The 23,048-nt window shown below is 43.8% G+C and overlaps 1 protein-coding gene across 1 annotated transcript in view; it reads left to right on the top strand.

Moving 5' to 3' along the window:
• Window positions 1-23,048, top strand: part of LOC139221909 (serine/threonine-protein kinase BRSK2-like) — a 137,233-nt gene that overhangs the window by 74,042 nt on the left and 40,143 nt on the right. Inside the window, exons 3-5 of the mRNA XM_070854210.1 lie at window positions 13,095-13,180; window positions 16,350-16,490; window positions 20,010-20,126. Of these exons, the coding sequence (XP_070710311.1) occupies window positions 13,095-13,180; window positions 16,350-16,490; window positions 20,010-20,126 (344 nt within the window). The remainder of the gene's footprint in view (window positions 1-13,094; window positions 13,181-16,349; window positions 16,491-20,009; window positions 20,127-23,048) is intronic.

Genomic DNA, 23,048 nt, shown 5'->3' with positions numbered 1-23,048 from the left:
CACAGATCTGAATCAGCACTAATTTAAAGGTTGGTGACGCCAAAAAAAAACAAACAATGATCACTGATTTCTACAGAACAGCTCAAAGCAAAAAAACACACACGTTCCAATTAATCAGCAGTGAAGCTGTTTAAACAGCCAGTCTTGGGTGTCAAACAGTGACGGTGTAAGATTAAGAGATGTACACAAGAGTCTGGTCCCAAGGGGGGAAGGAGCAGTGTGTGTGTGTGTGTGTGTGTGTGTGTGTGTGTGTGTGTTCGTGTGTGTGTGTGTGCGATTAAATCTGGTTTTCCGGCTGAAGTGTTGTAGATTGTGTGTCTGAGCTCTTCAGAGGTCGGACCCGGCCCTCTCATGCCTGACCGGACTCATTTCATCTCCTCAACGACTGGCTGCTCGTGTTAATGGTGTCAATACTGACTTAACTGTGCTTCTACTGCACCCAGAGTGTGTGTGTGTGTGTGTGTGTGTGTGTGTGTGTGTGTGTGTGTGTGTGTGTGTGTGTGTTGATTAGCGCCTATGATAACAGCAGAGACTTGATGATAGAAAACGTGGAGAGCAGCTGTCCTCCGTCACCTGTAGATGAAAATGTTTAAAATACAGTTTTATGTTGGAGTTTTATCAAATAAAATCCTAAAATATTCAAATTTTAAATCAATATTCAAATTTTAAATCAATATTCAAATGCTGTCTGCTGTGTCAATCCATTCTGTTTGAACCAGGATGGAGTCCATATTTCTGCTAATATTATTCTATTCTGCCCCGACAGTCAAATAAATGTCTGATAAATTGGTGTCTGATGTCCAGAGAGACGTTAATGAATAAAAGGCTGTTGGAACGATCCCCAATAATAATAATGTGTTATTCTGTCAGATCGGTTAACATCTGCAGTTTACATTTAAATCAGGAATACAGGAAGTAAAGTGGTGCTCGTTAGGTGGGTGGATAATAACAACTAAAGAAGAAGAGCAGGAGGAGGAGGAAGAGTATGAGGAGGAGGAAGCAGGAGAAAGCAGAAGAGGGAGAGGGAGAGGATGAGGAGGAAGAAGAAGAGGGAAAAGAAGAGGAGCAGGATGAGGAGGAGGAAGAGGAAAAATGGGCAGAAGAGGAAGAGGAGGAGAGAAGAAGATAAAGAAGAAGAGGAGGAAACGGGAAGAAGAAGAAGAGGAGGAGGAAGCAGCAGGAGGAAGCAGAAGAAGAGGAAGAGGAGGAGGAGGAGGAAACAGGAGGAGGAAGCAGAAGAAGAAGAGGAAACAGGAGGAGGAGGAGAAGGAAACAGGAGGAGGAGGAGGAGGAAACAGGAGGAGGAAGCAGAAGAAGAGGAAGAGGAAACAGGAGGAGGAGGAGAAGGAAACAGGAGGAGGAAGCAGCAGAAGAGGAAGAGGAGGAGGAGGAGGAGGAAGCAGAAGAAGAAGAGGAGGAGAAGGAAACAGGAGGAGGAAGCAGAAGAAGAGGAAGAGGAGGAGGAGGAGGAAACAGGAGGAGGAAGCAGAAGAAGAAGAAGAGGAAACAGGAGGAAACAGGAGGAGGAAGCAGAAGAAGAAGAGGAAGAGGCTCTCTGGTCCCTCCCAGCTTCAGGTGGTTAACCTCTGGCTGCTGTCACTAACGGTGAGCTGGCTCCAGCCTCCCTCCCGTCACTCCGGACGTCTTCACCTGCGAGCGGCCGACAGGTGAGTGAAAGGACGCTGATTGCAGCTCGACCGCAGGACGGAGCGCCCGCCCTTTTTCCCATGATTCACCACGGCCTTAATCTGCCCGACGCCACGTCAGCCATCCCTCTGCTCCGTGTGATTGTTAATGTATTCTGTCGTCTCGCTCGCCGCCCGACGTCTGAGGGGGAAAAAAAACGGGCACGCCGCCCTATAGTTACCCAGCAGCCCCGGCGGCAGCAGGACGGACCGAGGAGACGCTTCTCTCCATCCTTCTCACTCCCTTTTTCTTTTTCTCTCCTTTCTCTTTTCTCCAACTCTCCTGTCTTGTCCTCCTCTCCTCTTTTTCCTTCTCTCCTTTCCTTTCCTCCCTGTCCACTTGGTTTCTTTCTTCTCCTCCCATCCTCTCCTCCTCTGTCCTTTCTCCTTTCCTCCCCTTTCATTTCCTCTCTTTACGTCCTTTCTTTCCTCTCCTCTCCTGCTCCTCTTTCCCCTTTTTCTTCTTTCCTTTATCCTCTCCTCCCGCCTCCTCTTCTCTCCTCTCTTTTCCTTTTGATCCATCTTCTTTCCTTTCTTTAGTCCTTTACTCTCTCCTCCTCCGGCTTCATAAACTGCCTGGATGTTTCGTCTCGTCTGCAAAATCACCTGAAGTGGTCGACGCCGGCCGCCTGATTGCGTCGCCGCGGCCTGACCGTGATTGGACGCCGGCTGGGTTTTCCTGCTCGACGCCCCTCCTCTCCTCCAGGATCGCCCAGATGTCATAGCAACAGATGGCGGTTTGATTAGCGAGCGGATGTTCCAATTTATCACCCCTCGTGCCCCTCAGCTCTCTATCGTGTTTCAATTAAATAGGGATTTGGAGGCAGCGCTGCGCGACCCGAGTCAATCCTCATAATTCATTAAGAGGAGCCGTCACACGTGGAGGCGTTGACTGGAGGAGGCTGTTGGCACGAGTCAGGAGCTCGGAGCCCCGCGGAGGGCTGCAGGAGGAGGTGGCGTCAGCGGGGTGTGAACGAAACGCCGCCGACCAGCGGCCAAACGCCCGTACGCCTCAGGCTGCAGTGGGAAGATCAATAAGGCCTCCTCACAGTGTGGCAGTCACAGCCACAGTGTCTTGTCTGGTTTGGTTTAACACACACCCGTTTTCTTTTCCTAAAGCTGAGTCTGTGTTTGGCTTCACCACAGAGACGTACGGTTCATCTTAGCTGGTCCACACCAACCTAAATATCATCACAGGAAATGATGTCTTCACTTCCTGTGGCCAATCAGGAAGAAGCACTGCAGGAAAGTGTTTATTACATTTTCTCTCATGTCTTTTCTACATATAGCAAAGAGGCTAAAAGGCTAAAAACTTTACCAAATCTTCATCTCCACTCCGAAATCAAAGTGTGAGTGTAAGTGTTGATGGTGTGTGACCGACGCAGAACAGCAGATATAATCAGCTCCTCCTCCTCCTCCTCCAGGTTCTCCCACCTTTCTAATGGCGCTTTTCCATCACACAGTTTTAGCTCTACTCTACTCGTCTCGACTCGGTTTGGTTGGTTTTCCATTACAGTAGCGTTCCACCTCAAAGTGGGGGGGTCGCCATAGCAAGCACACAAACACACCTGAGGACCTGGAGCGTTTGGTTTGTGTGGATCCGTTCACCTCGTTCACAGAAGGTGAACGAGGTTTTAAAAACAGAGGGTTTGATTCTTGTGAACGAGTCGCTCTCATGACTCATCCAGTGATGTCACTCCCTGATTGGCCAATCGGTGGCCTGCAGTCTGGTGACGTCACCTTTTCAGCTCGACTCAGCTCGCTTGGACCCCCGGCAGAGGAGGTACTAAAATAGTACCTGGTACCAGGTCTCTGACCTGAGTTAGAAATTATGTTCAGTGTGTCCTGACTTCTGCTCATCTCAAGATGTGAAGCTGTGCAGCAGCGTGCTGTCGGGATGCTGCTTGTTGTTTTATTCCACACTCAGGATGATCTGTGATATCTGGACACTGGGTGTTGTAGAGTCGCCCTGTTGCTCCTCAGTGAATGAGCCAGTGCGTTTAGAGGCTGCGTCACTCTGAGCGAAGCTATTCAGCGCAGCGAGGCCTGAGTCACTGTCCGTATGGCAGCTCCTCTCTGACGGGTCACCGTCCGTCTTCCCCGGCTGTCTGACTTCACATTCTCTCAGATGCTGACGTGTTAGAACACCGTGGTTGAAGGGGGAAAATCCCACCTAACAGCCTATCTGTGAAGCTTTTTTTTTGTCTTTTCACACCATCTTTTTATTTTCATGCACTGAAAGCAGGAGTCCAGCAGTATCACACTTCACTCACTGCTGCATCTCTCCACTTTTTCACCAGATGATTCATCACAAAAACTGGCTCCCTCTGAGATCTACTCTGTAGGTCCGCCAGCATTTAAGGAGGCTGGACAGAGAAATGACTTTGAAGGACATGAGATCTTTGTCTTGCCTCATTCTTAGAGTAAACCCTCGACCAATCTCCCCCCGTGTGCAGCCACTCCAGGCTGCAGAGTCATTATTATTATTAGTATTATTATTATAATTGAGCATACAGTGATAGTGGCTGAAAGAAAGAGAACATGAGCAGCTGAAATGAGCCGTTTATAACAGCAGGTTTAACAGATGAGTTTATTTTAATCTAACAACAGATACGTTTATTCTAATGGACGTGAAGCAATGAGATAAATGTGTCAAGTAAATTCATACTGTGACAATAACAATGATAATGATGAACTTTATTTCTATGGCAACAACACAATAAAACACAATTAATACGTAATAGAATCTGATAAATAAATTGGTTAGATTATGTTAAAGACTGCAACTTATATTAGAAGCACTTTTTGTTTAAATTCTGTAATCAATACATTGATTAGTTGGACTGAAAAAGAAAAGTAATAAACCATCAGGTCGTTGCACTCAGACCGACTCGTACCTGTCTACCTAATGACGACCTGAGTCTCCCACAAAGCTAAAGCTAGCGAGCTAGCTGCACTAGAAAGGCGGAGAAGGTAAATGTGAATGACGGCTCAGCGACAGACTTTGGTGAGATGGAGGAACGAGAGAGAGAACCGTGGTTCAGCAGGTTCTCATTCAATGATGCGTGATGCGTCCCCGTGGAGATATTCTGGTCCTACTGGTAGGAGACCCTGAGGCAGACCCAGAGCACACTGCAGGGGGGGTGGGGGGGTCATATATCCGGTCTAGTCTGAGAGGACGTGACACTGGATGTCTGGGCCGCTGTGTTGGATATGTGGATTGACAGTAACCTCAGGTGAAATATTCAGCAGTTGGCGACCACGGCTCAGTATGTAGGGACAGCAGATACAAACAGAGGTGTGTGTGTGTGTGTGTGTGTGTGTGTGTGTAATGCACACCTTCAGTTTCCTCTCCACGGCTGCATAGTTTCAAATATCCTGCACGCTGCCCTTTTTACTCACAATAAACTTTATTGGAGATTTGATACTTTTTGTCCTTAGACCTTCATCAGGTGAAGCAGGCGGAGCCAACTCCTCCTCAGGTGAGGCCAACCAGGTGACCATGTCAGCCGCTCCTTTAGCCAATCAGAAGGCACAGAAGGACAGCAATACAGTCCAGTAAGAGCATCAGGCTGATGGTACAGCTCAGGGTAACACTTTCACAGTTGAGGCCAAATGTGGTGGTTTTAATTATTTTGATATATATCAAAGGTCCCATACTATGAGAAGTGGCTTTTTAACATTAATAGATGCCCAAACTCTGAGTAAATACGTCCTCTCTGCTGTAAATATGTGTAGAAATGCTCCGTGTAGATTTGGCTCCCTTTATGTCGTAAGCATTTGTGAAAATTTGCTGCTTTTCTTGGTTTTGAGTTAAAATAAATGGAATATTTTTGGGGGTTTGGACGTCTGATGAGGTCTGAGATGTTAAATCCTGTAATCAAGGAAATTATCGGCAGATTTATAAAAATAATCCTTACATGTAGCACTAACATTAAGATGTGGGCACACAAAACATTTGGAAATATAAGTGAAATGTAGTTTAAATTAATCGACAAACTGTTTTGTTGTGTAAAAACATTTCCTGGTTGCAGGTGAAGATCTGCTGTTTGTTCTCTGCATGATTTGACTCATTTGAATGTGTTTTTAAGGACTTTGGACTGTTTGGACACAGCAAACATTGAGAAGGAGCCACTTTGGGCTCATTGTGACGACATTTCTCACTATTTTCACCCTTTTTAACAAACCAGACAATCAGTGGATTGAATCAGCAGATGAATCCAGAGTGAAACTAATCAAAATAATCAGCTGCAGTCTGATAATAAATAGTTCAAAATGAGCTCCAACAGTAAAATCCTGCTTTTCCATCAAAGATGAGGAACAAATAATCTAATAATAGAAAATCTAATAGTACAACAGTCACAGGAGACACTTCACTGCTCCCAGTACTTTTACTTTGAATACTTTTACTGTATTTTCCTCATTATACTCACATTCTTTTACTAAAATCACATTTTCATTGCAGGGCTTGTAGTAGTAGCAGAGTATTTCCAGTGTGGTATTTGTACGTGAATCCCTCCAACACATTAACATAATGTTAATCAATGATTGCTACGTATTAATGCATCAAGCTTTGCCATTACAGTCTGCATTATGCATGACCTGACTTGATAAAAGCTTATTGGTTAATGCCTTTTAATGAGTGAATATTATTTAGTGAGTATCTCTGCTGATTCGGATCAACACAGAGGATGAATGTGAGATAACGGAGGTGAGCGGGTCAGCTGGTGACAATTAAAGGGATATTTTGGAGTATTTAAAGTGAGGTTGTATGAGGTCTTTATCCATAATCAGTGTATTAACCACAGTGGATGAAGGGCAGCAGTCTGAATGCTCTCTCTCTCCAAACACACCAGACTCCATTGACAAAAACAGTCATTTTACCTCTCAGAACACAGGAGCTGCTGGTCTGCTGCTGCCTCAGTCAGTTTGTCTCTTTGTGTTATTGGTTGTCATATAAATACTGTTTTGGATTCAAATCCTCTAAAACACAAAAGTCACACCGTAAAACACAAGCAGACTAACAAAGTGAGGCAACAGCAGCCGTGTCAAATTCCTATTACTACGTTATGTTATCGCTCAGTTCTAAGCCACCAGACTCCACTGACAAAAACAGTAATTTTACCTTGCAGAATACAGGAGGCACTGCTGCCTGGATCGGTTAGTTTGTTTGTGTTAATATGTGGCTTTGGAGTTTTAAATGGTTAGTTTGGCTCAAACTGGTTTAGACCAGAACACTGCTGTGCTCTGTGGGGGGAAAATTACTGTTTTTGTAAATACAGCCTGGTGGCTCTGAAGTGAGCAAAGGCCCGTCTGACAGCAAGGTAAAGTGGTGAAAATATTCTAAATTCAGCAGACATTTTAACAGATAGCAGGGTGAAATACATGTTTCTGCTGCGTCTGTCCACAGCAGCACATCGCTCAGCGTCCGTGCTCCAAACTGGGGGTGTTGGAGATATACATCATACGACCCTTCTTCAAATAATCCAAATTATTCCTCCAAAGCACTCCAGATAACTCAAGGAGGGTCAAACCTGAGGTTACCGTCCAAAGTCCTTAAAACCTTCTTTCTTTACATGCTGTGGCCGTTTAAATGAACCCACCAGCTATGTAACAGCCACCCTTCTCTCCACACACACACTTTATTACACCACATTAAGCCGGCGTAGGGTCGTAATCGTGCTCAGTAAATGTCAGCGTCACCGCTCATGCATGAAGGGCAGGGGGCTGGATTTCTGTTTACCTTGTACACGTGTTTAATTAGCCTCTGTCATGCTACACTGTGTGTGCACGGCCGCGTCTCTCCGATCCGAGCAGACGAACACGAGGGTAATTAGATGTGATAGCGGGAGGATGGGCTGGAGCGCCGATACCTGCATCCATCGCAGACACGAGTCGCTGTGTCTTCACCTGTAGGTGGGAAGGTGTGACACCTGGGAATCCGCCGTCTACGGCTTAATGCTGTTGTGTTAAAGCGCTGCTTTGTCATAAAATCACAGGTAGAGGAGAAGCAGTGAGCTGGTCTGGTTAGAGTAAATTCATTAGGATGGAAGTGAGTGTCCAGTGTTGCAGCCCCATTTTAACCAGTATAATTCTATCAGTCCCAACAGCAGCTGTGCGGCATCTCTAAATAAGGTTTGGAGTTATTAAACTCTGAATCATTACTCGCCTACAGTCTGCAGGTGAGTAAGATATTAAATTCTGGTGCTGTCTCACAGAAGTTTAAAGCCTAATGAAGGTGCACCAGCTGTGCACCGCTGGCATCATGTTGCACTGAGCACATGAGGTTAACACTGAGATCATTAAGGATGTTTTTGGCTCTAAAATCTGCACATACAGTGCTGCTGTTTATCTATTTCTACCTTTTATTTATGGACCATGTGAGCGTCTGTATATGCTGACGATGTGGCCTTTTACCTGTGACACCGATACCTTTTTTTTTTTTATACCTACCAGTCATTAATGACCAGTTTTAGAAATAAAGGGGTTTTGTTTTCGCAGGTCGTGTCAGATCGTGTCTTTGCTTTTCAAATGCAGCCAACATTAGCAACAGACAGCTAATGTTAGTGAAGATGTCTCATCAGGCGATGAAGATTTTTCAAGACGTCTTCACACCTGCTTCCCCAGGAGGTGACGGTACGCTGTGACGTGGTGGTTCATACCTTTACGGCTGTCACTGAAGTTATATCTGTGAAGCCACAAGAAACATTGTAGATAAATTAACAGAATATTGAAGATTGATTGAGGCTCTCTAATAAGTTTAATACAGGAACAGATGAATACAAAAAATGATGCAGTGAGCTACATAATCCCAGAGATGTGATGTGGTCGGGAAGGAGCTCTGCTGCACGCGTAGCCCCGCCCACACAGCTGTGATGTCACAGAGTCCTGGAGTTCACCTGTACATCACTGCAGCCAGGTGAGAAGGTAATTTGAACGCCTCATTTTCTAGGCTCAGGAAATTAATTTTATTGAAATGTGCTGAAAATATTCTGGTGCACGGTTTAAATCCTCCACGCCAGAATCTACAACTCAAAACAAACAACCGAGCAACCAAATTATCAGTTAACTTTTTTAGTTTATCCTCCAGACCTTAAAAGATCTTTAGTAATCTGTTAACGTCAGAAACTCTTCTCCTCTTCAGTTTGGAGCGAAGCGTTGCGAGATGAGAGAGATGGAGGTAGAAGTTGGTGTGACAGTCCTGTGTGGGGAAACTGCCGGGCCAAAGATTAAAGGGAATTCTTTTATTATTTATTTGCTGCCAGCCGCCATCGCTCACCATGACAGACCTTTGAAGACTGGCGGCTTTGATGGAAATGAAATTTCATTTCCTGGTGTCGTCTGACCTCTCAGCCCTGTCACATCAACCCGAGCAGGGACGCCAGAAGGCCGCTCGGAGTCTCGGGGCGGTCGGTCAACGGAGGGTCAGGAAAGGAGTCACGAGGACCAAATGAGCGACGATTGACGGATGACTGATAGCGTTTGTGTGCTCCTCAGCTTAAAGCTCAGCAGTGATGAGAATCTGAAATCAATAGGATGTAGCAGCAAAGGCTTAGTTTGATTACCTGCGGTATAGATCCCCACTGACTCCAGCACAGTGTTTCCATCGTTGAATCTCTCAACAGAAACTGATCTGACATTTCCAACAAAGTAATAATGATAAAGTGGCTTCTACGGCCTCTGGGGTTAGATTTAATTAACAGGTGCTAACAAGACCTCAGTGTCTTCATCTCAACCCAGTTTCCTACATGAAATATTTATATCCCACTAATTTGTTTTAATCCTGATGGTCAGACTGAGCTGTTGTTTCATCCTGCTCAATTAAAGGTCCCATATTATGCTAAATGTATTTGTAATGGCAGCCGAGCTGTGATAAAAGATGCTCCGTTTAGATTTGGCTCCCTTTGTGATGTCATAAGGCGATCTGTTGATCATGTGACCTCCTCCAGACCGACTGTAATCCTTTAATTCAGCCCGATGACGTGTTCACATCAGCATATTTCTGTTTGTGAGTGAAGATTTGATTGTATATTCCAGCAGCACATCAGTATTGTTTTGTAATCGGTGGCACCAGGCCAGACGTTAACCGGTCGGAGGGTTTTTTAACATCATGTTGGACGAGAGGTTTATTTTGGAGGTGGAAAAAACACTTTCACTTTGACTTGAGCGGCTGTCTGTAGCTGCAGCACAGCAAAGCAGGAACAACTGGAACAAGGAACACTTTAAAAACAAACTAAATAGGAAACGAAGCTTGTTTGGACACGAAAATCAACAAAATCTGAGCCAGTCGACTGATCAGGTTGGAAACGCGCTCCACACCTGACGCTCCTCTGAAACACTCCCGGTGGGTTTTACCGGACTGCAGCCAGAAGGTGATGCAAACGTCCCCCGGTGGGTTTTCAGGGTTACAAAACAAATGCAAATGAGTTGTTTATGACACATTTTATGATACAGGGTTGGCTGGGTTTTCTATTCTTCAGTTTTCCTTCAAAAATCTATATTTTCAGTTGAATTAAATGTATTAAATCAGTTTTAAATCTGAAAAAAAGCAGCACAGATCTTAAAATATAAAAGTAAAACCTCAGTATAAAGTAACAAAAGGTGCTCTGTTGACTACTATTATGTTTTTATGAGGGGGGGGGGGGTTTGGATATAAGAAAGAATAAAACTGTGGGCATATTAAAGTGTCCCTTCTGCTTGACTGAGCACTGCAGTATGATACCAGCTCTGGAAGAAGCCTTGAACATTTTCTACTATCAAACTCTTCTGTCTGAGCTTGAAACGCTCTGATTTGACGGCGTCTCTGTGCCGATTTGTCCGTTTATCACCAGCAGTGGCAGCACCACGCCGGACAAACTGAGCTGAGCGGTGCAGTTTGAACACACCGTCTGTCTGACTGATGGTGTCTGTGCACAAACTGCTGCTACAGTTTTCCTCTGCAGCTCTGAGGTCTAAACTCAGTTTACCCTGCGGCCCGCCGAGGTGTCGACCGGCAGTAAATCCAGAGCGCAGCAGGCAGGTTAGCGGTGAAACAGCTGCAGGCAGCATCTGTATGTCCAGACCCTTCATAACACTCTTTATCTTTTCATGACACTCACCTGCAGCGGCTGGCAGGAACGATAGAATCCTGCTATATGACGGGAAGTCAGGATCCGCTGCCACACTCTGCTGTTATTTCATATTCCTCCCATCAGCAGCAGATCCCATGAAATGGCCAAAACCAACAATGTGTCGGTCCGTGTCTCCGGCTCGTTGATGTGTTTTTAATAGTTTTTTTTGGAGCTGTGGCTCAGAGGAGGAGGATAAATCAGGCTGTGGTTCACACACACACACACACACACACAACTTGTTTGTAGATGCATTCAGTGTTGGTTTTAGTGTTTTCACAGGATCTGTTGACAAGAAAGATGTAGAAGATCAACAGCCTGCAGCGCCGCACACACCAGGAGGGATAGCTAGCATGAGGAATATGAATCTAACGTTTCAGGAAGCATTCTAGTTCAAGTGGACGGTCGAGTCCATAGAAACAAAATCTATCCAAATTTAAAGGTCATCACATGATAACGGTGTCACAGCTCAGAGACAACAGAAGCCAAAAGCATGACGTGAATTATGCTGCAAATTACATCCATCAGACTCAGAAAGTCTAAATGAAATGTGTCTGTAGAAGAAGACGTCTCCTCTGACTCCTCTGTTCTGGTTCTCAGCAGCTCTTCCTGAGCTGTCGACACGGCTGAAGTTATAGTTACAGTAATAGGACTAGTTATAGTCACAATAATAGTTATATTTACAGTAATAGGACTAGTTATAGTCACAATAATAGTTATAGTTACAGTAATAGGACTAGTTATAGTCACAATATAATAGTTACAGTTACAGTAATAGGACTAGTTATAGTCACAGTAATAGTTCTAGTTACAGTAATAGGACTAGTTATAGTCACAATAATAGTTATAGTTACAGTAATAGGACTAGTTATAGTCACAACAATAGTTATAGTTACAGTAATAGGACTAGTTATAGTCACAACAATAGTTATAGTTACAGTAATAGGACTATTTATAGTCACAATAATAGTTATAGTTACAGTAATAGGACTAGTTATAGTCACAATAATAGTTATAGTTACAGTAATAGGACTAGTTATAGTCACAACAATAGTTATAGTTACAGTAATAGGACTAGTTATAGTCACAATAATAGTTATAGTTATAGTTACAGTAATAGGACTAGTTATAGTCACAATAATAGTTATAGTTATAGTTACAGTAATAGGACTAGTTATAGTCACAATAATAGTTATAGTTACAGTAATAGGACTAGTTATAGTCACAATAATAGTTATAGTTATAGTTACAGTAATAGGACTAGTTATAGTCACAATAATAGTTATAGTTATAGTTACAGTAATAGGACTAGTTATAGTCACAATAATAGTTATAGTAATAGTTACAGTAATAGGACTAGTTATAGTCACAATAATAGTTACAGTTACAGTAATAGGACTAGTTATAGTCACAATAATAGTTATAGTTACAGTAATCGGACTAGTTATAGTCACAATAATAGTTATAGTTACAGTAATCGGACTAGTTATAGTCACAATAATAGTTGTAGTTACAGTAATAGGACTAGTTATAGTCACAATAATAGTTACAGTTACAGTAATAGGACTAGTTATAGTCACAATAATAGTTATAGTTACAGTAATAGGACTAGTTATAGTCACAATAATAGTTATAGTTACAGTAATAGGACTAGTTATAGTCACAATAATAGTTATAGTTATAGTTACAGTAACGTCAGGTGATTTTTCACCCAAGAGATTGTGGTTCCAGCTCCATTAGTTGGAGAACTGTTGTTCTGGACATGTGAGCCTCGTCCGGTCTCCCTGCATCACTGACAACTCGCCCATGTTAGCTTGTTGTTTAGCTCAAAGCTCACAGAGACGATTCTCACTTTACTGCCAGAAAACATATATATATATTTTTCACTTTTACTCTTTGATCACCCAGAAATGATTCTGTTAAAACATTAAAAAGTGTCGCCAGGCGTCACAAGTGAACCAATCCAGAGGTTAAACGTTCTTGTTGTTTCACCAACAGCACGGCTGTGAAAACAGCCCAGAGCCGCCTGGCGTGATTAATAAATTCATGTGTATGAAGCGTGTGTGTGTGTGTGTGTGTGTGTGTGTGTGTGTGATGTCTGTTTCCATTAGCCGTCCAGGCTGCAGCTTGTGGCTCGGGCCCAGTGAAGCAGGCCTGTGGTGGCGTCCTCGTCACTTGGAGGCGGAGGATGACATTAACGTCAGGCCGTGTGTCTCCGTGTCGGCTGTAAACGAGGATGACACGACCTCCGTAACGTCTCGCCGGTGTAATAACCTTCTGTTTCCCCTGTGTTTCCCTGCAGGTGGAGCGGGAGATAGCCATCCTGAAACTCATAGAGCATCCCCACGTTTTAAAGCTGCACGACGTCTATGAAAATAAGAAATACCTGTAAGTATTCGTCCAGGTGTTCTGTTTGATGCTGCGTTCACCCTGTGAGGAGACACAGCAGCATTTTATTGATTTAGGATTCAAGATACAACTTAGTTTTATAAACAGAACAGATTTGATATGCAGTGAATAGTCTTTACTGTATAAAGAGGCTGTTGGACAGTTCAAATGTTCTGCAAGTATAAAAGTAAAGTTATTTTTCAAGGTTTGAAGATATTTCAGATCTTTTATGGTCATAATTTACCAAACTACTGTGAGTTAACAGGATTAAAGGACAGTAAAGTTAAATACAGACGTTTTTAATAATTAATAGTACAGACAACATACATTGTTTGAAGCTGATTAAAGATAATTGCTGTTTTTTTAATAAAAAAAGGAGGATCTCAGGTAGTTTGGACCTCACTGCAGGTTACTGTGTTGGTTTGAATCTAAAATAACATCCAGCAGCCGTCGGAGCTGATCAGGTGGAGGATAATCCTAACGGCACGGCGGTTCCTCCCTGTTAAGAAGCAGCTAACGGTTAAAGGGTGGCGCTAATGCCTCTTTTCCTCTGCATGGGACCGCGCTCGCTTCTTTTGGAGTTGAGCTGCGACCAAACGGTGGAGTGAAAGCACCGCAGACCGCTGATAGGTCAGTAGAATCATCGGCGGCACGGCGCAGGACGAAGTACGGATGCTTCTCTGATAAAAGGATCCAGCAGCATCCTGTGTGTCTGCATCACGTTGGAGGTGCAGAATCCTTCGTGCTGTGGGAAACAGGAGTTGGAAATACCGAATATGTTCCATCAGGCCCCTCAGGTTTCCTCTAACTGTCCAGATCAGATCAGGCTCTCTGGAGCAGGCTGCCTGAAGGCCGGAGGTCCGTCACAGCCGTACGTCACACGTGGGAGCGCTTGTGAAGGTGTTGGAGCTAATGAGTGTCAGGTGTCCAAACCTCCTTTTATTTTCCAGATTCAGCAGATTAGTGTGACAGATGGGTCGTTATCCCGTCTGTCATTTCATATAAACTACTGCAAATAAATGTAGTTAACACCAGAAAAAGAACTCTAAAGTTTGGCCCCGAACATTTAAAAGTCCCCTCCTCTGAATCCTCTCACCATTTATCTCCCTTCTATCTCTTAGACTCTCACGTTCATACTAATACTCTCACATTTTCCTCCTGCAGAGTGAAGCACTCTGAGCTGACATGTAATGAAATATGCTGCATGAATAAAACTGCCATCGTCAGTCGTTTCTACAAACATGTCCAACAACTGTTTCACTAGAAAAACACACACAATTACAGTTGATTCTTCTTCATATAAGAAGTGAGCAGGATTCAGATTCCAGTCTGACGGTGAAGGAAATGAAAACCACACTCATCTCATGTCTGAATGATCCTCTTTAACTTTAACTTCCCTCCATCCAGCACTGTGAGATCTGGATTTTATTGAAGCCCTTATTGCCCCCCCCTCCCTCCCTCCCTCCCTCACTGTAACCTGCCCCCTGCTGCCGTGGAGCTTTAATGTATATCCCTGTTTGGTTGCGTACATTAATCTACTGTTTGTGGCGGCTGCGCTCCAGTGGCTTAATGCTCTCTTCAATAATTGATAAAGGCGCCACTGTCAAACGGAGCAGGAATTTGTTTTCTTAATGTTGCGAGGACGAGGACGGAGGCAGGCGGTCATCACGGGCGCAAAACAGTTTGCAGTGGAAAATTTCACACTTACAAATCACACGTGAACACGTTTCTAATTTAAATAGCTCTGACAGGCAAACGCTTGAGCAGATCTCTTAATCTGCTAATAAATCAGTCCGCGGGCGGCGGCGGAGCAGCAGCAGCTCCGAGGATCAGCCGACGTCTCGGAGACAAATGAACGGATGAGATAGATCTGAACGTGTGAAAGCACGGGTACATGGACAGACTCAAGGACTTTCATCCTGCATCAGTGTTCTGCTTTAACTTTAACAGTTAATGACTCTATTGTTATTTCATTAATCCCTCCTTCATTTTACGGAAAGTTTAAACATTTGAGGATTTGAGGATGTTGACTCTCAGTCTGGACCCTGAAGGTGGGGAAGGAGTTCGATCTGGTTCTTACTGGACTGTTCCTGCGTAGAACAGAAGTCTTTTCTACTCCTGAGTGCTTTTACACTACATTCACATGTAGTAGAAGAACAGAAGTAAGAGAAGGGACGGTTCTTTTACACTCTTCAAGCTTTGGGAGCACATATCTTCACCCCGACTGATGCTCCACCTTCCTAACTTCCTCTGTATTCCAGAGGGGATATTCTCTCCACCTTTTTACTCCAGTGCAGTTATCTGACAGCAGCAGTCACGTGTTACTTTCAATATGAGATAAGATCATAAAATACTGTCAGCTACACAGTCCTGTAACGTCTGATGAACTATGGAGGGAAAAAACCTGCACACTTGTTGTTACGCTGCGTCTTCAGGTGGAGGAGACAGAACATGAATGAAACTCATCTTTCCTAAATCCCAAACAGCCACCGAGACAGAAAGGTCCCATTTCATGCAACATTTTTAATGTCTTTTTAACATAAATATGCGTCCCAGGTGTGTCTGCAGACCACCAGACTCTGAGCACAGACCGTCCCCTCTCTCGTTTTCCTGCTCCATCTTCTCCATCAAACGCGCTGTTTAGATTTGACTCCCCTTGTGATGTCATAAGGGGATCTGTTAGACATGTGACCTCCTGAACAGGAGCTCCTGGTAACATGATGAGAAAAATAAAGTATATTTGGAATAAAGCTGCTCTCAAATACAACTATGAACTTTGACATGAGCTCTAAAGTGAAGTTATTTACAACATGTACCGAAATAACAAACACAACACACTGTTGACCAGTCCTCTCTTCTTAAGTCTCTTCTTACGGTTACAGTGAATCACTAGGATTAAATAATGAACTAAGACCCATGTTAAGCAGCTGATGAAGGTCTCAGGATGTTAATAAAGTCAGAACAAGTGGTTGACGGCGTGCCGGATGTTTTTTCCGTCTTTAATCTGATCACCTGTTCATGAGACGTCCTGCTGAGCAAGAACTCTGCAGTGATCGTGAGATTTCAGGACACGTTGACTTTAGATATTTAGTTTCCTCAACATGCAAACGTTCAACACAAACTCTTCTGTGCTTGTGTATATGTATTTACCGCTCTGTCCTTCCTGCAGGTACCTGGTGCTAGAGCACGTGTCCGGGGGGGAGCTGTTCGACTACCTGGTGAAAAAGGGCCGGTTAACACCTAAAGAGGCCAGAAAGTTCTTCAGACAGATCATCTCAGCCCTGGACTTCTGCCACAGCCACTCCATATGGTTTGTTACCGTCACGCTGCTCGTCAGTCTTCTTCGTTTTCAGTTTGGTCAGTTTTATTAATCACATCTTCTCCAAAATGAGGATTTGCAGGCCTTCTTCAGATTTTGTGCAAAACACTGTGGGCTTACACTTTGTGTATTTCAAGGTATTGCTGTTTAGAGGTGCAGGATATGAGCGGGGGAACGGAGGAATCACACAAATTGCTGCTGCACCTGATTTATCACCGCTGAGCGAGCGCTGCAACAGAGGAAGCTGCTTCTGAAAGCTAATGCGTGGGAAATCTGCAGAACTGTTAAATCAGACACAAAGGCACAAGAAAGACTTTATTCAGTCAGGTTTGGTGATGTTCACATTTGGTCCAACACCAAATACTTTTGCTTTAGCATAACACCTCTAAAAGCAGAGTTTACAAAGTGCTTTGACTCGAAGATTAGAATGAATTTAGAATAAGAAGAGAAAAAGGAAAAGACCAAAGCAGGAGAGAGAGAGACAGAAGACATTAGAGCGTTAAAAAGTGCAATTACAAATAAAGGAATTAGAGAAATAATTAGACATAAATGAAATAAAAGTGACCAACGCAGAGTAAAGAGACATAAAGAGACAGCAAGTAAAAATGAGTCTGGGTTTTAAGAGGTGATTTAAAAGAAGTCGCTCCAAAGTCCAGGGGTCCTGATGGCAAAAGCACGGCCACCTTTAGATCGAAGCTCTGACTCTGGAACAGCCAACAGAGGCTTTAAATCAGTAAAGATCTTTTAAAATCAATTCCCAATCGACCAGCGAGCTGCTGGAGAGAAGCAGCTGACGGGATGTTGTTGTTTCTGCAGGGACAGAAATGTCATTTCAGTCCAATCTTCTCAATGTAGTGAATAAATCCCGTCCCTGCGGCGAACGTTGCCTGTGTTTGAACACTCTCCGGCTCTTTTAGAAGTGATCTCAGGTCGTACCAACGTGATTTGGTCGATATTTCGGTGCTTATTAACCCTAACAGGCAGGTGGGAACAGTGAGAGAGAGTCTTAATAGGTCAGATAATGAAAATACCCAACTGACAGCAGGTAAATTTAAAGGATGTTTATGAAGTGATCACAGAAGAGCAGTGTTTCCCCCCCCCCCTCTGAGGCTCCTGTGTGTTACGACCGGAGCAGCCAGTAATACTTACTAAGTATTACAGCAGTAATCTTGTCAAAGGAGTTTAAAAGTTACCCACTGATTCTTTTTTTTTTCTCCCTCCGCTCACTGATCTCTTTGTTGAGCTGACGACATCAGACTAATTGACTAAGTAGTTCCTCTTGCGTGCTGAAGACACGCTCGCAATCATTAACAAAAAAAAAGAAAAGCCTTCCCTTTAATATTCCACCCTCATCGGCAGGAACTATTTCTTTTGTGATCCGTTACGTACTCAAAACAGTTTAACGTCTTCTTATGCAGATTAGATGAACCGCGGCTCATTTACATCCACACTCTTGTTAAATTTACAGTATTCTGCAGCAGGTTTGGTAAATAATCCTCCACAGTGTCAAACAAATTCACCATACAAAGAAAATGACTACCTTCATCCCAATAATAGTTTATTTTCTAAGAACTGTGTATGAAGTCGTGGTCCTAGAAGCCCAACAGGATTCCTCCTCTTCAGTCGAGAGGGTCCAGCGCCTCTCCATCTCTTTTCATCTCTGAGAGCACCTTCAGTTCTTCAACACGTGGCCGAATCAACACCGTGTATCTGAGAGCAAGTGCACATCAAAGATGCTCTGCCTCTGACTCTCTGCATTAGACGTCAAGTGTTTAGCTTTGAAGAAGTCGATTTATTCTGTGCTGCGTGTTTCCTGGATGAACCGGGGAGATGTGCCCGACTGGAGCCCGGCTCTTATCTCCCGGTTTCCTTCCCCTCCCTCGTCACGGGTTAAAGGGTAGATCTGATACTGGCTCGGGCCTCCTTCGTAGCTGGAGTGTATCATCTTCATAATTGGGCTGAAATAAAGCAGCCTTTACTGCAGAAAGACACCGTACGTGTAGGTGTGAAAGCTTTCAGGAGTAATTGTTTCCCATTTCGCCCCCACATGCTACCTCCAGAGGCTCCAGCGTGAAAGCAAAGTGCCCACAATTGTCAGGAGCCACCGTATTCAATAATATTTTACATAAAACTCCATCAAAGACGCAAACGCAAAATGGCCCTCAGGTTTGCAGGCAGAAACTAGTGCACACAACTGGGTTTGAGGAGAAACAAGTGAGGCTCGGGAGTGAAAAGGAAACAGGAAGGCTGAAAAGCCTCTTCAGCCCCTGAACTGCCCCACGAGTGAGGACGCTTCGAACGTCTGAGACAACTCAGAGTTTGCTTTTAGGTTAGATTTGGTCTTGTTACTGTTCCTCAAGGGTCCGAAGGTTTAGTTGGACGTAAAAACTCTCCCCTGAATCTGTAATGCTCACGATCATTTTTAAGAGGCTTAAAGTTAGTGCAGGTCTATAGTTCTGAGGCTGCGCTGTCACAAAGACGACCTCATCAGCATCTTCAAGTATTCAACCATCTTCAAATCAGATTTTAGAAAAGCCGTCACAAGAAAAACTCCAGATCCTGACCTCAGTGCTGCTTTAACCCTCGTCAAAGTCACATGTCGCACGTTTGAAACCGTAAAGCTGTGACACAAGCAGGCAGGTGCTCAGTTCAAAGACTGTTGGAAAGCGGACACTTCAAACTTTTTACAAGTGTTTGAATTTTCTCGATCGGCCTATTAAGACTAAAGTTATGAAGAGCCGAAGTCGCGCACTACAGCTCTTCAACGAGTTAGAAGATGCTGAATCTGGGGAAGAACGTTCTGATTCTGAGGAAGACTCCTTTCAGAGGATGAAGAGGATGCTGCACGTGAAGACGAACGAGAGGAGGTGTCCACGCAGACCCCCGCTCCTCCAAAGATCCAACTAGTTCCTGCTCAGTGTGTCCATATATTATGTCAGAATAAATAAATACTTGTAGAATCACATAGGTGAGGTTGTGCTGAAAAGAAAGACACAAAGAAAGGCAAGAAAAAGGTAGAAAAGAAAAAGCTTAATGGGAAACACAAAGGTAAAATGAAAAGTAGTAAAACCCCAGACTCTGAAGGGTTAATGTCAGAGTAAAATGTCTTATTTTAACCATAAGAATCCCAGTTTGATCCAGAAACCCTGATCTCGGTGCCGAGTGAAACATCCAGCTGTATTAATAATTCAATCCTTCCCTGCCCTGAACCAGGAGGCCAGAGCAGGCAGCAGGGACGATGTTCCACCCAAACGTCTCTGCTTCTCTGTTTAATGTTTCATGCTGTGGAGAAATGAATATCTTTGAGCTTTTTGCTGTTAACTGATGTCACCTTGGGCTTCAGGAGCTCGTGACAGATATTTTCTACTGTTTTTTTATCGGTTTTATAAACTCGAAAAAGAAAATAATGAGACTGATTGATAAGGAACAGATCAAATAATTACCCCCACACTAGTCAGCACTCACCAGCTAATGTCAGACTTTCTTCTGTCCTCTCCTGTCGTCCTCCAGCCACAGAGATTTGAAGCCGGAGAACTTGTTGTTAGACGAGAAGAACAACATCAGGATAGCGGACTTCGGCATGGCGTCTCTGCAGGTCGGGGACAGTCTGCTGGAGACCAGCTGTGGGTGAGTCCTGCATGGAGAACCTCCTCCATCCTGCTTCCTCTGGTACCTCAGTCTCTTCACCTCTTCTTATCTTGTATTCATCCCGTCTTTGTGGACTTTCCCCCACCTCTTCTTCTGTCCTTTTGAATAAATGATGTCTAGCTGAGTAAGTTCCCGACATCATTTGGTGTCACGAACGGGGATCGAGCTTTGTCGAGTTCATTCTGTAAGTCTGGGTGTTCAGAGAGATGTTAAATATCCGGTTGGTGTGCTGAGCAAATATTGGAGGAGGAATCCTAAAGGAAATAAAGAAACAGGCACCAAACCTTGGAGCAACATTATCATTCTCTAAAAGTCGTGCTGATGATGACAGAAATGTCTCTTTAACTGCTCCTTCATCTGTTTGTCTCCGTGTTTGTTGTATTAGACGGTTTAGTTTAAAGGAAAACACAAAGCAGAGCTGATCCCAGATCACCTGGATGTTTCAGCGCTGTATCAGCCAACAGGAGGACTTTGAGTTAAACTCTCTGACAGAGCTGAGAAGTGGAGTAATGTGATCTGCTCTCTTGGTCTTAGTGATTCTGGATTAACCGGAGCTGACTGACTTTTCAGGGACACCGTTACAGTAGAGGAGCCAAATCCTGCTGAGACATGAGCCCTTTAATCCTTGATTTATTCTCCAGGTGATGGTGGGCTGGCTGAATGTGGTTCAGGTCTGAGTCCATGATTACACCTGGGTGTCAGGCTTTAATCGGTGGTTTAGACGTCGTCCCCTGACCCCGTCGTCGCTGAGAAGATGTGTGTCTCGTTGTTTTAGGCTCTGAGAAACTTTCCGACTTGTGAGCTCCAGGTTGTTTGTGCTGGTCCGACGTGTCCCTCTGCCCACGGCGGACCGCCGGCCGGCCAGCGCGGCACGGAGGCAGTCATGTGGAACAGCTGACGTCTCCGGCTCAGAGAAGCTGCTCACAGCGAGGCAGAGAGAAAGAGAGAGAGAGAACATGGTGAACTGTTGTGCCTGCAGTTACACATTAGTCCTCATTATGATTCAGACAATCCAGGCGGTGGTGCCCCTCCAGATAGAGCAAGAGCGTTAATTTTCTGTAATATGAATATTAATTGTTTTATAGAGACATTCACAGTGACGACTCTGTCTGGAAACAGTCAAACCTCTGTGACTCGCTGGTTTGTGGCTTTAGAGGCGAGTTAATGAAACAGAAATGAGAATTAGATCCACTCATTTTATAATCTGTTGATTTAAAAGTCAAAATAATATATATACATCCTGGTAAATGAGTCGTTGAAGCTGTTTTACCGTCCTGACTGTTACTGTTCTTCTCTCTCGTGTCCTGAACTGTTATTAACATCCAGGATTTTAGATCCCGATTATTTTAATGTTCCTAACTACATGTTATGTAGTTACAGCTGAAAGTCTGTAGATATTTGACCAAACAAATGCCTTGTTCCTGAGCTTTTGACTCAGTCAGACGGTCCTCCTCATCAGCAGCTAAAGAAGGTTCGTCAGACTTTCTGTAAATCTGAGCTTCTGTAGGATTTAAAAAACTGAGCTTGACAGTTAATTCTTGACCTCAATCTGCTTAATTTCACTAAATATGTCGACGAAGACCATGCGATACAGTCAAAAGTCAGGAAGGAAGGAATTAAAGGGATCATTGGTGGTTTTCTGAGCTAAGCACTTAACACTTATTAGAGCTAATATACTTATATAGTGATAATAATGATGATAAAATATATTTACAACAAGATAAAACCGGACAAGAAGGAGAATAAAATGAGAATGAGATTAAAAGGATGAATAAAAACAACTGCAGAACTGCTTGTGTTAATATTTAATAGTTTGTTCATATATAAATTGAAAGAAGAGGAACCTTAAAACATTTATTGTTTGACTTTTACTGGATTTTACTTCATGAAATTATGTTTTTATGGACGAACATCTTAGTTTTGCTCTTGTCGGGTTCATCGAGCTCACGTTTCAGCCCAGTTCTCTCAAACCGTCCAACTCCTTTGGCGTCGAAAATGACAATGAAATGTAGACGCCACTGAGCCGATCGGTGCGAAGAACATGAGCCGTGTCCGTCTGTCACGTCGCTCTGCGGCGCTTCTGTGGATCCTGTAAATATCTCGCATGAGTAACACGTCAGATGACTCTTCCACTTGGTGTGACGTTAATGGAATTCATTAAATGCCACTCAGTCGCCTCCAGCAGGACGGATGAAGATCTGCTGCGCTGTAATTAGACTGCAGTTACTGTATTTTGACACGACCGTGTTTGAATAGTTGGGATCGAACGGTTTTGCATAAATTAGCATAATGAAGTCGGGTGGCGGCGGTGATGGAGCGTGTTTACTCCAGGAGCTTCCACGAAGCCGCTGGAGGAGCCTCGGCTTCATTTGTTGGGACGACGGAAGACCACACGAGTGTTTCCACCTCGTGGTTAGTCGACTGTTCAGAGCGGAGACATGTAGAGCTCACTGAAAACACACCTCCTCCTCCTCTTCCTCCTCCTCCTCCTCCTCCTCCTCCTCCTCCTCCATTACACCTGTTCTGTGTTTGTGTGCATCCCCCAAACTTCACATCTTTATCCAGCTCTTCTTCACTGTCAGTAATTAGAGGTAGATTAACAACGAAACCTCCAACTTCGTCGTCACAACCCTTTAATATACACAGAATAAACAGGATATCAGCATCAGGATATCGTGTTTCTTATTTATATTTATGGTAATGAACCAAAAATATTCCCTGAAAAAACGTAAATGATTCTTAATCTTTAACTCAGACTTGAATTGCAGCTCCAACATGCACTTAAAGCTGAAAATATAAGAAGTATGTTTTGTGTGTGATGTGATTTCTGCTGTGGAGCTCCTGACGTGGACGGAAAGGATTCAGAAAATCACTGAAATTCTCTGATTTAAACCTTAAACT

This window comes from Pempheris klunzingeri, chromosome 1 (genome assembly GCF_042242105.1).
Source record: "Pempheris klunzingeri isolate RE-2024b chromosome 1, fPemKlu1.hap1, whole genome shotgun sequence".
In the NCBI taxonomy this organism is placed as follows: Eukaryota; Metazoa; Chordata; class Actinopteri; order Acropomatiformes; family Pempheridae; genus Pempheris; species Pempheris klunzingeri.
Note: the sequence above shows the minus strand (reverse complement) of the source record. Positions and strands in the feature narration are given on the sequence as shown.